The 16,612-nt window shown below is 26.5% G+C and overlaps 2 protein-coding genes across 2 annotated transcripts; both read right to left on the reverse strand.

Annotated features, from left to right (window-relative positions):
- Positions 1-3,437: 3,437 nt before the first annotated feature.
- On the reverse strand, positions 3,438-5,458 carry LOC124927866 (ethylene-responsive transcription factor ERF119-like). The gene is made up of 3 exons (XM_047468355.1): positions 5,296-5,458; positions 4,930-5,105; positions 3,438-4,835 (listed from the first exon to the last, which is right to left on the reverse strand). The coding sequence occupies exon 3, from the start codon at positions 4,648-4,650 to the stop codon at positions 3,766-3,768; it is 885 nt and encodes a 294-aa protein (XP_047324311.1). The 5' UTR covers positions 4,651-4,835; positions 4,930-5,105; positions 5,296-5,458; the 3' UTR covers positions 3,438-3,765.
- A 4,970-nt stretch (positions 5,459-10,428) lies between these two features.
- LOC124925138 lies at positions 10,429-10,977 on the reverse strand. The gene has a single exon (XM_047465107.1). The coding sequence runs from the start codon at positions 10,975-10,977 to the stop codon at positions 10,429-10,431; it is 549 nt and encodes a 182-aa protein (XP_047321063.1).
- Positions 10,978-16,612: the final 5,635 nt, after the last annotated feature.

The following is a 16,612-nucleotide window of genomic DNA, read 5'->3' on the forward strand; positions in this document are numbered from 1 at the left end:
TTTCTAGTTACCAGATGTGGATATTACATCATCGTTATTATCATGATTCCACCTTTAACAGTAATAAATTTAATTAAATATATAAAATTAATAATATATTTATTTATCATTTAATTTTATAAAAAATGTAATTATTTTTTATTAATAATAAGAATTTTCCATATGTTAAAATATATATATTATACAAAACATCATTTTATATAATTTTATTTAGAATTTATTATAGATAATAATTAATAACCAGTATCTCACGAAAATTCTCCAAAAACATCTATAGATTCTAAAAAAAACGTCTATAGAATGTATGTTAAATGCACTTCTAACCTAAATCACTCTACACAAAGTAGAGTCACTCTAGAAAGTTAATAATATTAATAATATGCGGACTAAGAGGAGACATGTTTATTTGAAAATGAAGATAACTTAGACAAGTCTTGTGGTCCATATTTATTATTTATCAGATCCTTAAATATATTATTCTATGAATACTAACCATACAATATCTATATTTTTTTCTTGTATTAGTTAATCAAATTGATTTCTCTTCGTCAAAAGTACACACCATCCGTGATATATGTCCTAATTAAATGTCAATTTATTTATTTATTATTATTATTATTATTCAGCCACTTGATCAATACCAGTCACCTTCTTCATATGTTTTTATGCCGCCATTCACTGTTTATTTAGGTTATGCCTTGTTTGAACTTGTTTTATTTGAAAAAATAAATTTTATTTAAAATGATTTAAACATCTGTACAATTTCAGCTATACATATATACTGGCCAATTTATTTTTATTTTAAAAAAATGAAAATATTGTTATAGATTGTTTTTAATGATATTTGTTTTATAAAATATGTAATTTTTATTTAAAATATTTGCAATTTAAAAAAGTTGGATTAAGATGGATGGGATAATGCTTTATATGAAGAAAAAAAAATTCAAATATCATCACATCACACAAACTCCAAACAAGGTCTTAATAATTAGGAATTAATAATGAAAGACAAATATGGTTTTTGTCAATATCTAAATTTTCTTATTGATGGTTTGGTGTTATATGGTTTAAAATGTTTGAGTGTTTTGATTGAAGTGTTTTAATTATTAGTAATATTCATTATTATTAGTTGTATGTCATACTTGATTTTTTTCGAATTTTTTTATCATTTATGTCTTTCTTATTTTTCTTTTAATTTGTTTATATTATAAGAGTTGTCTAGGTATATATAGCAGCAGTTCACAACATTTTATTTATCAATGACGTTAAGTATTTGATTATGACGTTTTGGATTGTATAATGAAATCAAGAAAGAGGATAACTGTACATGTATATTATCTATATATATATATAATGATGCTTAATTTTTAAAATGTCCGGATTGCCGGGTCGAGAGCTGTGGTTAATTTGGATACTTGGGTCGGATTGTGGGTTGACCCGTTTTTAAATTTAAAACGGTTAAAAATAAAATTAAAAATGCTAGATGTATGTTTCGAACTTGCAACCTAACAAAATAAGTACAACTCTTTAACCAACTAAGCTACAAAGACTTTAAATTTTAAATTCAACACCAAATTTGATAAACGCGGGATGTTTTAATATTAATATAAGTTCAACTTTTTAACTAACTAATCTATATATATATAATGATGCTTAATTTTTAAAGTGTCCGGATTGCCGGGTCGAGAGCTGTGGTTAATTTGGATACTTGGGTCGGATTGTGGATTGACCCGTTTTTAAATTTAAAACGGTTAAAAATAAAATTAAAAATGCTAGAGGTATGTTTCGAACTTGCAACCTAACAAAACAAGTACAACTCTTTAACCAACTAGGCTACAAAGACTTTAAATTTTAAATTCAACACCAAATTTGATAAACGCGGGATGTTTTAATATTAATATAAGTTCAACTTTTTAACTAACTAATCTATATATATATAATGATGCTTAATTTTTAAAGTGTCCGGATTGCCGGGTCGAGAGCTGTGGTTAATTTGGATAATTGGGTCGGATTGTGGATTGACCCGTTTTTAAATTTAAAACGGTTAAAAATAAAATTAAAAATGCTAGAGGTATGTTTCGAACTTGCAACCTAACAAAACAAGTACAACTCTTTAACCAACTAGGCTACAAAGACTTTAAATTTTAAATTCAACACCAAATTTGATAAACGCGGGATGTTTTAATATTAATATAAGTTCAACTTTTTAACTAACTAATCTATATATATATAATGATGCTTAATTTTTAAAGTGTCCGGATTGCCGGGTCGAGAGCTGTGGTTAATTTGGATACTTGGGTCGGATTGTGGATTGACCCGTTTTTAAATTTAAAACGGTTAAAAATAAAATTAAAAATGCTAGAGGTATGTTTCGAACTTGCAACCTAACAAAACAAGTACAACTCTTTAACCAACTAGGCTACAAAGACTTTAAATTTTAAATTCAACACCAAATTTGATAAACGCGGGATGTTTTAATATTAATATAAGTTCAACTTTTTAACTAACTAATCTATATATATATATATAATGATGCTTAATTTTTAAAGTGTCCGGATTGCCGGGTCGAGAGCTGTGGTTAATTTGGATACTTGGGTCGGATTGTGGGTTGACCCGTTTTTAAATTTAAAACGGTTAAAAATAAAATTAAAAATGCTAGAGGTATGTTTCGAACTTGCAACCTAACAAAACAAGTACAACTCTTTAACCAACTAGGCTACAAAGACTTTATATTTTAAATTCAACACCAAATTTGATAAACGCGGGACGTTTTAATATTAATATAAGTTCAACTTTTTAACAAACTAATATATAATGATGTTGAGTAAATGGATACTTGGGTCGGATTATGGGTTGACTCACCCATAAACTTAAAACGGTTAAAAAATGTCAAAAAATGTTATCCGTAATTTTTTTTCACGATTTTTATATTATTACTCGTGCAAATGCACGGGCTAAATGCTAGTTTTTAAGTGTGTAGGGAGATAGTTTCAAGGTTATCGAGAATGTTAAATAATGTGACATCTGTTAGATTATACACATTAATTAAGTTTTAATTAAGTTTGTACTGTATTTCTTGAATTTGTAATCACATTTTAACCATAAGATTAAGCTATATATATTCGTTCGCTTTAAACATATATACCGCAAACACATTTAATTAATTAATCGGAAAAAAACTCAAACACATTTAATTAATTAATCGGGAAAAAACTCAGCACCTCATGAATGGATATTTCCATCTCTTTTTGCGGATAAACTAAACCGGATGAATTATTAATTAAGTGTTGCTGGTACATAAGATGGGCTATTTTAAAATAAAAATAAAAAATAGTTTTGAATACCTCTTATCTTCTATTGAAGGTTATCTTATAGATCTTATCCAACCAAGAAAGCTGAAACACAGTATGAAGAAAGCCCATCCATACAAGTTTTAAATACAATATAATAACATCAAAATTATAACCCACCAAATATCTCAATACTGTATTGAAACAACAACTTCATTGCAGATAATAAAAGAAACATAAACCCAAAAAAGCTCAGATCTCTCTTAAACAAGCAAACAATCAAAACACACTCAGCCTACAAAACTTAGTTTATAATTTATTATCACAAAACTTCATCTATATATAATATATATATATATATAGATTTTCTATTACTGCAAAACTTATAGCCATAATAATAATAATTAATACTATCTTTTTATAAAGATTCTTCAATCAAAGAAGAAGATGTTGGTGCTGCTGCTGCTGCAAAACTTTATTGGCATGCTATGTTTAAGGATTCTTCAATCCATGAAATTTCTTCTTTATCCAGCGCCATATCGTCAAAATCAGGAAGAAGATCAATGCCCGACTCATCAGCTCCAAACCCAACAAGATCAATATCATCAAGTCCACCAAACTCATCATCATCATCCTCAAACATCTCAAATTCATCCACAAACAGATTGTCCATGTCCAGATCAAACCCCAGATTCAATCCTGCATCGATTTCTGCCATCTCGTCAATGGCAGATGTTGCTGCTGCTGTTTCTGCTTCTGCTGTGTTGCATTTTCCATTCATGTCTTGCGGAGATGTTGTGGAGGAAACTAAACTCTCAGACACCTCGGAATTATTTGAAGAGCTCTTATCATCAGCAACAGCAGCAGTAGCCATGGCGGCAGCTTCAAACTCTAGCTTCTTCTGATTATAAGCTTGAGAAGCTTCTTCAGCAGTATTGTAAGTACCCAACCAGACTCTTCTGTTCTGGAAGGGGTTTCTAATCTCAGCAGCCCATTTCCCCCATTTTCTCTGTCGGACGCCTCTAAATTTTGAGATCCGGGTTTTAGTTTTACCTAAACCTACCACCACCGCATCCTTTTTTGGGGTTTTCTTTCTGTTGTTGCTTTCTTCTTGGCAGGAAGAGGAACTTTCCGTTTCTGGGTCTTTCGTAATTGGAAGATTAATCACACAAACCACACGTTTTGGACCGAATCTGTTATCGGTGGTTTCGTCATCGGAGGTGTCTGTCAAGTCTGGGTCGGAGCAAATGACTCGGATTTTTCTGATGCCTACTTCTTCTTCTACTTCAGCTGGAAATGATCGATTCTTCTTCATTCTTTTAGACTGATTAATTTGCGGCTGTAATCGAGGCCCTGGCATTATTTTAACTCTACAAAATCTCCAGAGCCTCGATGAATACACTCTCTCTCTCTGTTTTTGGACAACTTAAAATTAAAGAAAACTTAAAAGCCTCCAGGAATACGATTATTTATCAGGTAAGAGGCCCTCTCAAAAACAAGAACATGTTGATGAATCGACCGATATGAAATGCCCCAAAACAATTCCTGACCAAAACAACAAAACCCTTTACAGATCAATAGCTGTTTTCAACCATATGTAGTCAGTAATCCCCAAAGGGGGTTGTTTGAAGATTCTTACCTGTTAGGTTTCAAAACCATGGAAGCTGATGCTGATGAAGACAGTCTAAGGAAGCAGATTGAGAAGAACGTCAAAGAGAATAAGATACAGAGGTTCAACGGAGCCCCAGTCGCAGCCGATTCAGACTTTGCCGACATAAATCTACCTCTTAAAACCCGTTACAGATGGTTCTCGCTCTGTACAGAGAGGAAGAAGAGGGAGTGAGATACATAAGCTCGATAGATCGAGGATTATGAATCTATGGATATACTATTTCACTAATACCAAAGATCGGAGAAGGAGACAAAGGGAAAAGGGGGAACTGTAAACTTGAACATATTCAATGAATCTACACAGAAGAAGATTAAAAAAAAAAAAAACACGTACCAGTAGCAGCAGCAGAAGAAGCAGAAACCTAAAGCCTGTTGTCTCCCTCAAGAAGACTTTTCCCACTCTCTCTCTCTCTACCCACCAAACCCAGAAGAAGATTTGGAAAATATAATTCCTGTAATCCTCCTATCTCTCTTTTCTAGAATTTTATTATGATTTATGTCAGTCATTTCTCACCACTCCCAACTATGGTCAACATAATTTATTAATTTTATAAGACAAAGTGAACTTCATTACCTTTTATAATATATTATTTTAAATATGTTCATGTTATTTTATTTTATTTTATTTTAATATAAGATATTTTTTTATAAATTAAGATATCATAGAACCTAAACCTACATGCACATCCAAAAGATGGAACAAAGTAAGGTATTCCGTATATTTATATAATATGATACAAAAAGAGAGATTTGTATAATATTGGGTTATGGCTAAATAAAAATGGTATATTAATTGAAATACAACATAAACATGATAAGAAGATAAACAAAAATTCAAAATTAATGTATGTATCGTTGTCTCCTTTTAATCATGTGTTTGAAAAACTTTAAAGATCACTTCTATGTCATAGAATAAACTATATCATTACCATCTTCAATATATTTTGTAATATCTTAATGTCTTAATTTGTTGATGATCTAATTGACAAGTAAAAGAGTTGGCTTAAAGATAAAATCAATCAATTTTAATAGTATAGGCATAATTTTATTATGGAATTTATTTATATATATATATACTTGTAAAAATAGCTTAATTAGATCGTATTAACTAATAAAAGATCATTTAAACATAAATACTATCGAATATCTTATTTTAATAAGCAAAGTTAATTTTTATTTTTTAATTTATATATTTATTAATAAATTTTCACAATCCTTCTTTTTCATTAATTAATAACTATCTTCTCTACTTTTATATTTTTCATAATTTTTTATTATCAAAAATATTTATTATTAATTATTTTAATTTGATATTTTTTTCCTTTTATATATATATATAAACATTTATCGTTAATTATTTTAATGTTATATTTTTTTTCTTTTTTATGTCTTATTCCGATATCAATATTAATTATAATTTAAAATTATTGGGTTTCGATGGTTGAATAAAATAGTGACTCAAAATAAAAAAAATTAGATAATATTAGAAATTTATTCATCAAACAATAAAAGAGTAATAATCAAATATTAGACAAAAAAAAAATAATATTCATTATTACTAATATAAGCTATGAATAAAAAATTAAATAAAAGACTATAATTTCATTTTTATTCATATTAAATTAAATAAGAAAGAAACTCTTCACAAAAATATTATAATATAACAAAATTCATAAAAAAATTATTAAAATCTCTTCAAAAATGAGAATTTGAGTATTAAGAAAAATAAAAACGAATAAAAAATGAAGATAAAAAAAAAATAGAATGAGAAACTAATATATATATATATATATAATAAAAAAATTATGATTGAGATAAAATTAGATGGTATAATTAATGAAAACAAATGAAAATATATTAATATTTAATTAATAAATATATAAATTAAAAAATAAAAATTAACTCTTTTAAATTATAAAAATTTATATGTCTAATTGAAATGTCTAAATGAATTTTTGTCCGTTTATTATTATTATTATTATAACTGTTGATGCTAGTTTTTGTTATATTAAAATTTAATAAATAAACAAGTACTCAATCCTAAAAAAAAATCAAATATATATGGGCCAAATATTTAAAATTTAGTTTAAATAAATTGTTTTACATATCTTAAAAGTGAGATTATGAAAAGATGCACATCTCACAGAAGAATTGGAATTTGTTTTGTATTCCTCTTCAAAGTTACACAAACCTCAGAATTCATATATTTCTAAACAATAATTTCCAACACTTTTTTTTGGTTAGTCACGTTACTAGCAAAACGTTGTATTAATGAATCCTTTATTCTTTGTGAAACCTTACATTATAATATGTAGGATCTTCACTAAAACATTGCAATATTAATTGTTTAGCCTTTTTTGGCATTCCCTTAAGTAAGTTGTTCCTCTTTCTTCTTTATTTTTATAATAGGATTTACTTTGTTATTTTTTGTTGATGTGGTTGACTCTTGAAATAAAATAGTAGACAAATTAACAAAGTATAATAGTAAGATATTTTATTTTCTATATATGTAATGTTTTGCATATCTTTTCTAAAAAGTATTTGAGGACCATCAAACTGTCCCAATATTTAATTTAATTTTTTAATCTTGTAAGTTATAAACTGAGGTATTTTCATGAAATAAAGTTTTTTTTAGCTATCAATTGAATAATAATAATAAAAATGTTTGGGATTGAAATTAAGTAAATAAAAAAAGGTTTGTAGCCAAAATTGAACTGAATAAAAAGTATGAGGGGTTGAATTAGAAAAATCGTCTTTGACCGGCCTGAGAGTATTGACATTTTCCGGGCGGTGCTCCCACAGTTACCTCAATAATGTGATAAGAAAAAACATCACCTTGAACTCTAATGTGTGGCTACAATCTACTTTTGAAAATACCTTCTCAAAAACTCATTTATCAACTTTATATCTATAATTGAAATATTTTCGTAAAAAAATAAATTTAATTAAAGAAAACTAACATGACTCTATTGTCAGGATTACCGTTTAAACTCAAAGCGTTTTGTCCACCGTCATGATTACCGCTTAAACTCAAAGCGTTTTTAAAATGTGGTTAAACACATCGCCTGAATAAATATATAGCCCCGTAAACACACTTAAACATTTAATTAGGCGCATAATTTGTCATTTGACAGACTCGAACCCAGAATCTCATAAAGAAGTTAGCGGCAACAAAAGGGATTCATTTCGGTATTATTCACTATGTTATATAAGTTTATACTCACTTAATCTAAAAAAAATATATATTAACATTATTGATTATATTATATAAATTTATACTCACTTAATCTAAAAAAATATATATTAACATTGTATTAACTGTTTAGTGATTCTTAAGATAAATTGCATATATTTTATCTTAGATTCTATTCATATAAAAAAAATATATATTACAACTTTAAATTTTACATTAAGTTGAAGAACATCACTTTAATTCTTGTCCCTATAATGATGGCTTATGATTGTATTCATTGCAATCTATATCTTTTCCTTACAAAAAAAAAATAATAATTAAAAAAAATCCCTAACCCTTTTCATTGTTTGTTCTTTTCTGGGTGATTCTTTTACCTTAGTTTCTCATTTATATTTAAGCCTCTCTTTGTAATGCTGATTTTCAGATGAGAATTAGAAACCCAAAAAAGTTGCCGACATAATTTCTAACACCTTCAAAGGAAAATTGGAAGAATACTTCTTTATTTTCCAAAAGGATTAAAAGTCTCCAATTTATTCTATTAACTAAAAGAAAATAACACTATTGATGTCAAAATAAGTTACAAAGTATAGAGAATCAAATATGTTTTAATTTATAATTTAACAAATAAAATATAACTATAGTTTTGTATAATAATTACATTTGATATACATATATATATATATATATATATATTACATAAATAAATTAATATAAGAAAAGATAAAAATACAATGAGTGATTCAATTTGTTTTCTCCTTCAAATTTGTCTAAAGTTTCAATGTTTACCGTCTTGTTTATTTTATATGGATATATTCATGTAAAATTGTTTGTAATTTACTAATAAAATGGAAAGTTAATGGAACCTTCTTGTATACTTCAACGAAGATTACAGTGAAAAAGGAGGGGAGTTGGTGGTGATTGTTTCAATTAAACATACATTAAGAAAACTGATATTATTTTATTTTCTTGAGGAAATGTCAATTTTCATTTGGTTATGTTCATGTAATAAATCTATTCAAAACCGTACACTTCAAAGAAACGCAATAATAAGGGCGTATAGTTTATCAATCCAGATTATATACCAACTAATTAATATTGTATATGTGTATGGTGGTGAGCAAAGAATCCATACATCAATCTTATACCGCATTAAAAATAATTGACTGATTTTTCAGTGATAGTAATATTGCATTGAATATTCTAACTAAACATCTATTTAATTTTTAGAGTGAGTTTAAAACATTGAGTTGATATGGAATAACATTAACTCTCAACTAAACGCTTGAAATTTAAGCATTTATTTGTGTGGTTTTACACACCACCTTGGACATTTGGGTTATACTATTTTTTTTTTAAATTGAGACATTTTGGTATCTTAAATAGACTCTTTTCACCGAGAAGATCGACCCGAGATAATTCAGCAAGCCCATGGTCTAAAGCAAGTAAACAACTCACCCTAAGGACAAATTCATTTATTAAAAAAATAAAAAAATTAAAAAAATTTACTAAGTTTTAGTGAAAAAGTCATGTAAGCCAAAAATGATGGAAGTTGTACTGTACTGTTCATCGACTCTAATGAGATAGAATCGATCCTGTGATCTTTTAATCTCTTATACGGAGACTCTTACTATTAAGGTCTCTTACATCGATTATTTTCACCCCGTTATATCACTCTTATTGGTTGAGTTTTACACTATGTTTAAGTCTAACTAAAAAATATTATTACCTATGACCTAAATTTTTAAGTCTGGTCCTTTATTTTGATAAAAAGGAAGTAGGAACTAAATACTTAATCCTTTATATTTATTGTTATCTTCTTTAATAATATTAATTTATTTATGTATCTAAAATAAATAAATTATCATTATAACTAAAAAAAAAGATTTACAAATATATTAAAATCATTTTTACATTTTTGTTTAATAAAAGAAATACGTTCAAAATTTGTTTTTATAATACTATTTTGTACTTTATTTTATTTAAAACATAATTAATATTAATTATTAGATATAGGGTTTTGAGTAAGAAGGCCCGACTTAAATTTTCTTAAAACAGGCCCAACTCGAAAACGAATCACTCTTATTCGGCATAAGTATTTTTCCGAAATGGGCCTATATAGAATCTGCACATTCATAAAGGTTAAAAGTCGAAACAACTTCAATTTTCTATTAGAAAAAAACAAAAACAAAAATTAAAAAACTTCACAGTAGGCCTACAATTAAGAAGAAAACAAAAAAATAATAAATCTATCTATGGTCGGAACGGCGCCGGCGACTACAGAGACGGTAAGGTCTCTTGCCTCCATAAAAATTCCGGCTCATCAACAACCGTACAAAAGTCTGCGTCAGAATAATCAAACAGTCCCTCCAGCGCCACGTACTCGCCGGCGGTACTGTAACTACTTCCCTCGCCGTCGCCGACTATTCCGAACTCATCATAGCTTGAAATCTGCTCGTCAAATCTCCACATCTCGCTTCCCAAGGCTACTATATCATTCGTCGTCGTCGTCGTCGGCGGCGGCGGCGGCGGCGGAGGCAAACCGAGTTCGTCATCGGACGCTTCAAGAAGATATCCAAGATCCAGCCGAGATTCGTCAGGTTCTTCAGTCAGATCCACCACCACCACCGGAGATGCGGAAATCTCTTGCTGAAAGCTCCTCATAAACAAATCGAGATCTGGTGTGGCGGTTGAATGATCTGAGTCGTCTAGGAAACTCAGTAAATCGTCTCTGAGTCGCTTCACCTCTGGTGAGGCCAACTCAAACTCATCTGAGTCATCTCGGTCGCGTTTCTTCTGAGTCGTAGTAGTAGCAGTATCTCCCATTATTATTGTCATTTCAAAAAAAATATAGAAAAATAAAATATTTTCTTTTGTTTTCAAATTTGTCCTTTGGATGGGAGAGAGAGAAAATTGTGATGATAAAAGAAGAGGGAGAGTAGGGAGGTTTATATAATGGGGGCGGTTATAGAGAGAGAGAAAGAAGATTTTTGCTGTCGCGTGTGGACGAATACTTCGACCGATTCTGGATTTCTAAATATCAACGTGTCTCTCTCTCTCTGCTGTTTTTTTATTATTATTATAATAATAATAAAGTTTTGTTTATGGTATTAAAATAAAGAGAAAAAAAATACGATTCCCATACCTAGGTTCTCTTTTTATTAAAATGGTTTCAATTCCGAATTTGAAGTCCGATCGGGTCCCACCACTGGCACTACTGTAGCAACCAATTATCTTCCCTCTACACGTCATAAATGTCTCAATAAATTAACATTTTACAATTAATATTTTGAAACTGTTTTATTTGCTAGCAAGCCAATCATCTTCCCTCAACACGTCATTAATGTTTTAATAGACCTTCACAATTAATTTTGAAACCCGTTTTTATTTTATTTTATAAAACAATTTTCATTTAATAAAAAATAGTTTATAAACCTTCACACGAAAAAAAGAGTGAGATATGTACCAATTAAATTCATTACAATAATTAATTTACTCAAAATTTTTGTAAAAGATAATTGAGTAAAATATCTCTTAAACGAGCAATAAGATGTGGTGACATTGTTTTGACGTTAAAAGTTTTATGTTTATTTTAAACCAGATATTTAAAAATATATATATATTATATGATAAAGACTATTATTTTTAATAGCCAAATTCATGTCTCTCAATAGTCATTAATGGTTTCAACATCTCTCTTTGTATTCTAATTAAATTAAAAAAAAAACTCCATATACTTATATCAGATAACATTAAAAAAAAATATATTAGTAGATATCTTAAAATCCCGTAAATATTCTTAACAAAGATTAATTGGGTTAATTTTATTAACCAAATTGTAACAATGTCTCAAAATAAAAATAAAAGTAATTCAGATCATGCCAGTCACCGCATAGAATCCAAAAATACGAGTTTTTTCCGAACAAAAATTTATCGTTAGATATGCTTTCATCACGGTTCAGCTAGTACAGTTAACCAAATCACTAGACCGAATATCAAACATATTTTTGACTGATACATGAGTCTACAAATAGAAATAGAAACAAGCTCGAGAAAAAACTTTTGTCAAATATTTACCACACCTAATGTCGTTCTAAAAATTAATCGAATAATATTCATCATCCAAAATAAAAATCGAATACTCCCGATAAACCTTTTATATGTTATAAATACCACGTCCTAACCATATTTACATTTAAATCTATTACAACATTAAAAAATTTAAGTTATATGGAATAAAAAAGCATTTTGAATAAACTCTAAATGACCTCTTAATATAAATCATTTTATTTTTCTAAATGAGAAACTTTTTCTCTATCTTATTTATAATCGGGTTAAAAAACTTTGAAGTTAACTTTATCCCATAGGCGAGCCGAGATAAGTAACGAAAAAGTTCTAATTTTAAATTTCATAATACATGTTAATTTAATATTTCTTATAAATGAAACTGAATTCTAACTATTGATATATTTTTAAAACATTTATGTTTAAATTAACTTAATAAATTTTATTTATTATATTAAATATTATTTTTAATTAACAGATTCAATACTAATGTAATAATAAAAAAATATAGTATAATAAACTATAAATAATATTTATTTAAAAATAGTGATATTAGTAATATTCATAACAAAATACAATAATGGCTAAATTGTTTTTTCTTTGAGAAAGATTTTTTTTACTATTATTGTGAGAAATGGTTATAATTTGATTACTTTTATACACATTCAATACTAATTTAATATATTAACTATACAATTTAATTAAGTAAAGCTCTGATTTTTACCGTGAGATTTGGCTTTTGATTTGGATTTGTCTTAAAATTTACATATTGGTTCTCTCTATATATATTCCTTTACCAATGTTTGGAGCATTTTTCTTTCAACCTTGTTGGTCTGTTTTTACTTTTTCACTTTTGTTTTTTTTTTTTTTCTTTCTAAACAATTCGTGTGGTGAAATTATATTTAGTTCGAAAATAATAATAACTACAAAATTATAGGTTATTTGATTCAGTTTATTCAGTCTAATTGCTGCTATATATATATGTGATAATATCAAGATTATTCAAAAACTATTTAACAAATCATTGAAGTGAGATAGAGAAAAATAATAAACAAGATAAAGGGAAAAAAATTTAAAATACGAAAATATAAAAAATATGGACTTATTCCTTTTTATTATTATAAAAACTTATTTGTAATTACGATTTATTTATAAATGATTAGTCAAATCAAACTAGCGCCCTACTAAAATTATTTTTAAAAATAAAATGAGAATGGTTCAAATATTTTTTTAAACAATTAAAGTAATTCAAATTACAAAGTGATTCATTAAAAGTTTGACTAGCTTTCAACATTCAATAAGGTTATTTTTTATACTATTGAAACAAAATTATAAAAAAAAGGTTGTACTAGCTAGGTGACTTATTAAATATGTCAATAACTCAACTTTAGTTTATTGTGTTTGAAGTAATTAATAAGTGATTATTTATATTTTAGGATTATTATTGACACTTAATCTACTTTAGTGATAATATTGGTAGAAATAATATAATTTCTTATTCATCAAATGACAGGTCTTTTGAAAATAATTATAAGTTGTATTGAGTTGTTTTTCAATGAGGCTCTAGATGATACAAAAGTATGGAATAAACATAAGAATATAGGTAAAATGATATATTTGAACATGGAATATGTAAAGAGTAAAAACAAGTTCATGAAAATTCAAATTAAGTAATTAACCTTATACATATATAATTAAGAAGATACTATATTTATGAAATCATATTGCTTCAATTTGATTTGTATACAAAGAGAAGAGAGTATATATAATATAAATATTTTTTAATTAGGAAGGTTATAAACATGCATGAAATTATTCAAATAGATAATGAGAAAGGGAATGATGTTGAACATATTTGGTCGAATATATATAAATATTTCTCTATTTTCTTTTTTTATCAGCCATATTTATATAATGAACTTATTTACACTAAATAAAAATAAAATTTATTCCTAAATTAAACATGAGATAGTTTACGTATGAATTAAATAACTTATATTTTCGATCTCTTTAAAGACTATTTTTTTTTACGAGCCTTCCAAGATCTCCCCACTCTTAGAATCTTTCTTTTCATGTGGATAAATATCATACTTAATGTTATTTTGAATTCCACGAATGGATTTTCCCTATTATTTATCTCGGTTCTTCACAATGTTAAAAACTTAAAACTAGTAGCAAGATATCATGAAATCCTATTATCACAAAGACCAAAAAGAACTACGTATGAAAAAGTAAATTATTATTTAAATAATTAATAATCTTATTAAACAATGTCATTGTTTCTACGTGTACATTTATGAAACAAGTATTTTGTATTTATAAGTGTGGGGTTGTCAATACAGAGAGATTGATGTATACTTTGCTACGAGCTCTTTAAAAGAAAGTTTCATTGGTTTCATATATTTCAGTAAAACTAACAGTTTATATGTTTTTTTTTTAATTAGATGTAAACAAATTGGTAGTAGAAAGCAATTTCATATGTTCTCATAATTATGAGTTTGAGTTTTAATATCCCAACAATTTATACATGAAAAAAAATAACAAAATATGAAATTATCAAATTGAATATAACACATGATAACCATATTTGTAATATAAAATAATTTCATCCTTAGTTCAACTAACAATATTTCTTGCTATTCACACGGATAAAAATATAATTAAAATAAATTTAATAATAAAAAAGATATATATATTTAATGTTTAAAATTCTTAATAAATCACTAATAAAAATAAAACGCTCTCATTTCACATTTTATTTACTTCGATAAAATAATTCATCTTTTTACATATTTTATTACATATTTTTTGAATGAACTTCTAATCTCATAACCTTACACTTTCACTTTTATCAATCAAATATTTGATTCATATTATAGATTAGTTAGTTAAAAAGTTGAACTTATATTGTTAAAATGTTCCGCGTTCATCAAATTTGAAGTTGAATTTAAAATATAAAATGATATTAGCCTAGTTTGTTAGAAGATTATACTTATTTTTGTTAGGTTGCAAGTTCGAAACACATATAACATTTTAAATTTTATTTTTAACTGTTTTAAATATACATATGAGCAGTTCAATCCAGAATCCGACTCAAGGATTCATTACTCTCACATATATATTCAAATTAAATACCGCTCTCGACCCGGTAATCCGAATATTTTAAAAATTAAACAAAATTATATATATATATATATATATATTGTGGTTGTATAGAACTCCTTTATATTATTATATATTTGTTAAACCTGTAATACTAATTGCATATTGAATAAGTTATGAGACATAAAATCACATCCAGAATATTTTTATTTGATTGAAAAAATTCTGAAGTAAGATAGATAGATAGATGTACGATTTAGAATAGATGCATTACAATTTGTTCTTATCTATTCGAAATTCATATTATTAAATTATTTCTATTAAAAATTCGAAAATAAACTGCGATTCAACTCAACCACGAGGATAAGTGATGATAAGATTGTATGGTTTGTATGCCGCGTGGTTGGTTAATTTCACGGCAAATGTTCAGCTACCGCTTCCACGTTTTTTTGTCTTCTTTTTAGATAATATAATTTATTTTCAAGTACAATTTTTTCAATTGTTTTTTTAGATAAGATAATTGAATATTTTTCATTTTAGATTCAAATTTTATAATAACTACTAAAAACTTTATATATAACAATAAAATACCCATCTATATATTTTTTTGGTACAAACTACAAAGTAACCATCTTAAACTGTATACATTTACTTCTGATAAATCTATTTTCTTATTATGTATGCTTTCTTTTAAATTCCACCAAAAATCAAATACAATTATAATACTAGAAATCAAACATAATATATAATTTAATAAATAAAACTCTTTTTATTTTACCTGTTCTAATAAGTAAGTAAATATGTTCTCCTTGTTGCAATTTTTAGAATATTTTATTTTTGTAAACATTACATATTATTTAATATTCTATAATCTTGTTTATCTTAGTATTCATTCTCAGTTAAAACTTTAAAGTTTGTGTACATTGCACTGTCACAATACAATTTATAAGTAATTATAAGTTGGGTACATATATAAATTATAAAGAATACCCTAAGTTTCCTTTTGAATGAGGGTGTAAGAGAGTTATACCAATAATAACGATGTACAAACTATCACAACAATATTTTTTTTAGTTTTAAACACTAAAAATCTAAATATTTAATTTATAAATTTTTTAAATAATTATTATAATTACTTTTAAATAATAAAATCAAAATAATTCCGAATAAAAAAGTTAATTTAATTAATTATTGTTATAAATAAACCTAATTAATTAAGAAAAATACTCAAAAAAAAAATTGGGATAAATATTATAGTCATTATCTCAAAAAATATTTAGAAAAATCAAAGAAT

The sequence above is a fragment of the Impatiens glandulifera genome, chromosome 2 (assembly GCF_907164915.1).
Source record: "Impatiens glandulifera chromosome 2, dImpGla2.1, whole genome shotgun sequence".
Taxonomy (NCBI): Eukaryota; Viridiplantae; Streptophyta; class Magnoliopsida; order Ericales; family Balsaminaceae; genus Impatiens; species Impatiens glandulifera.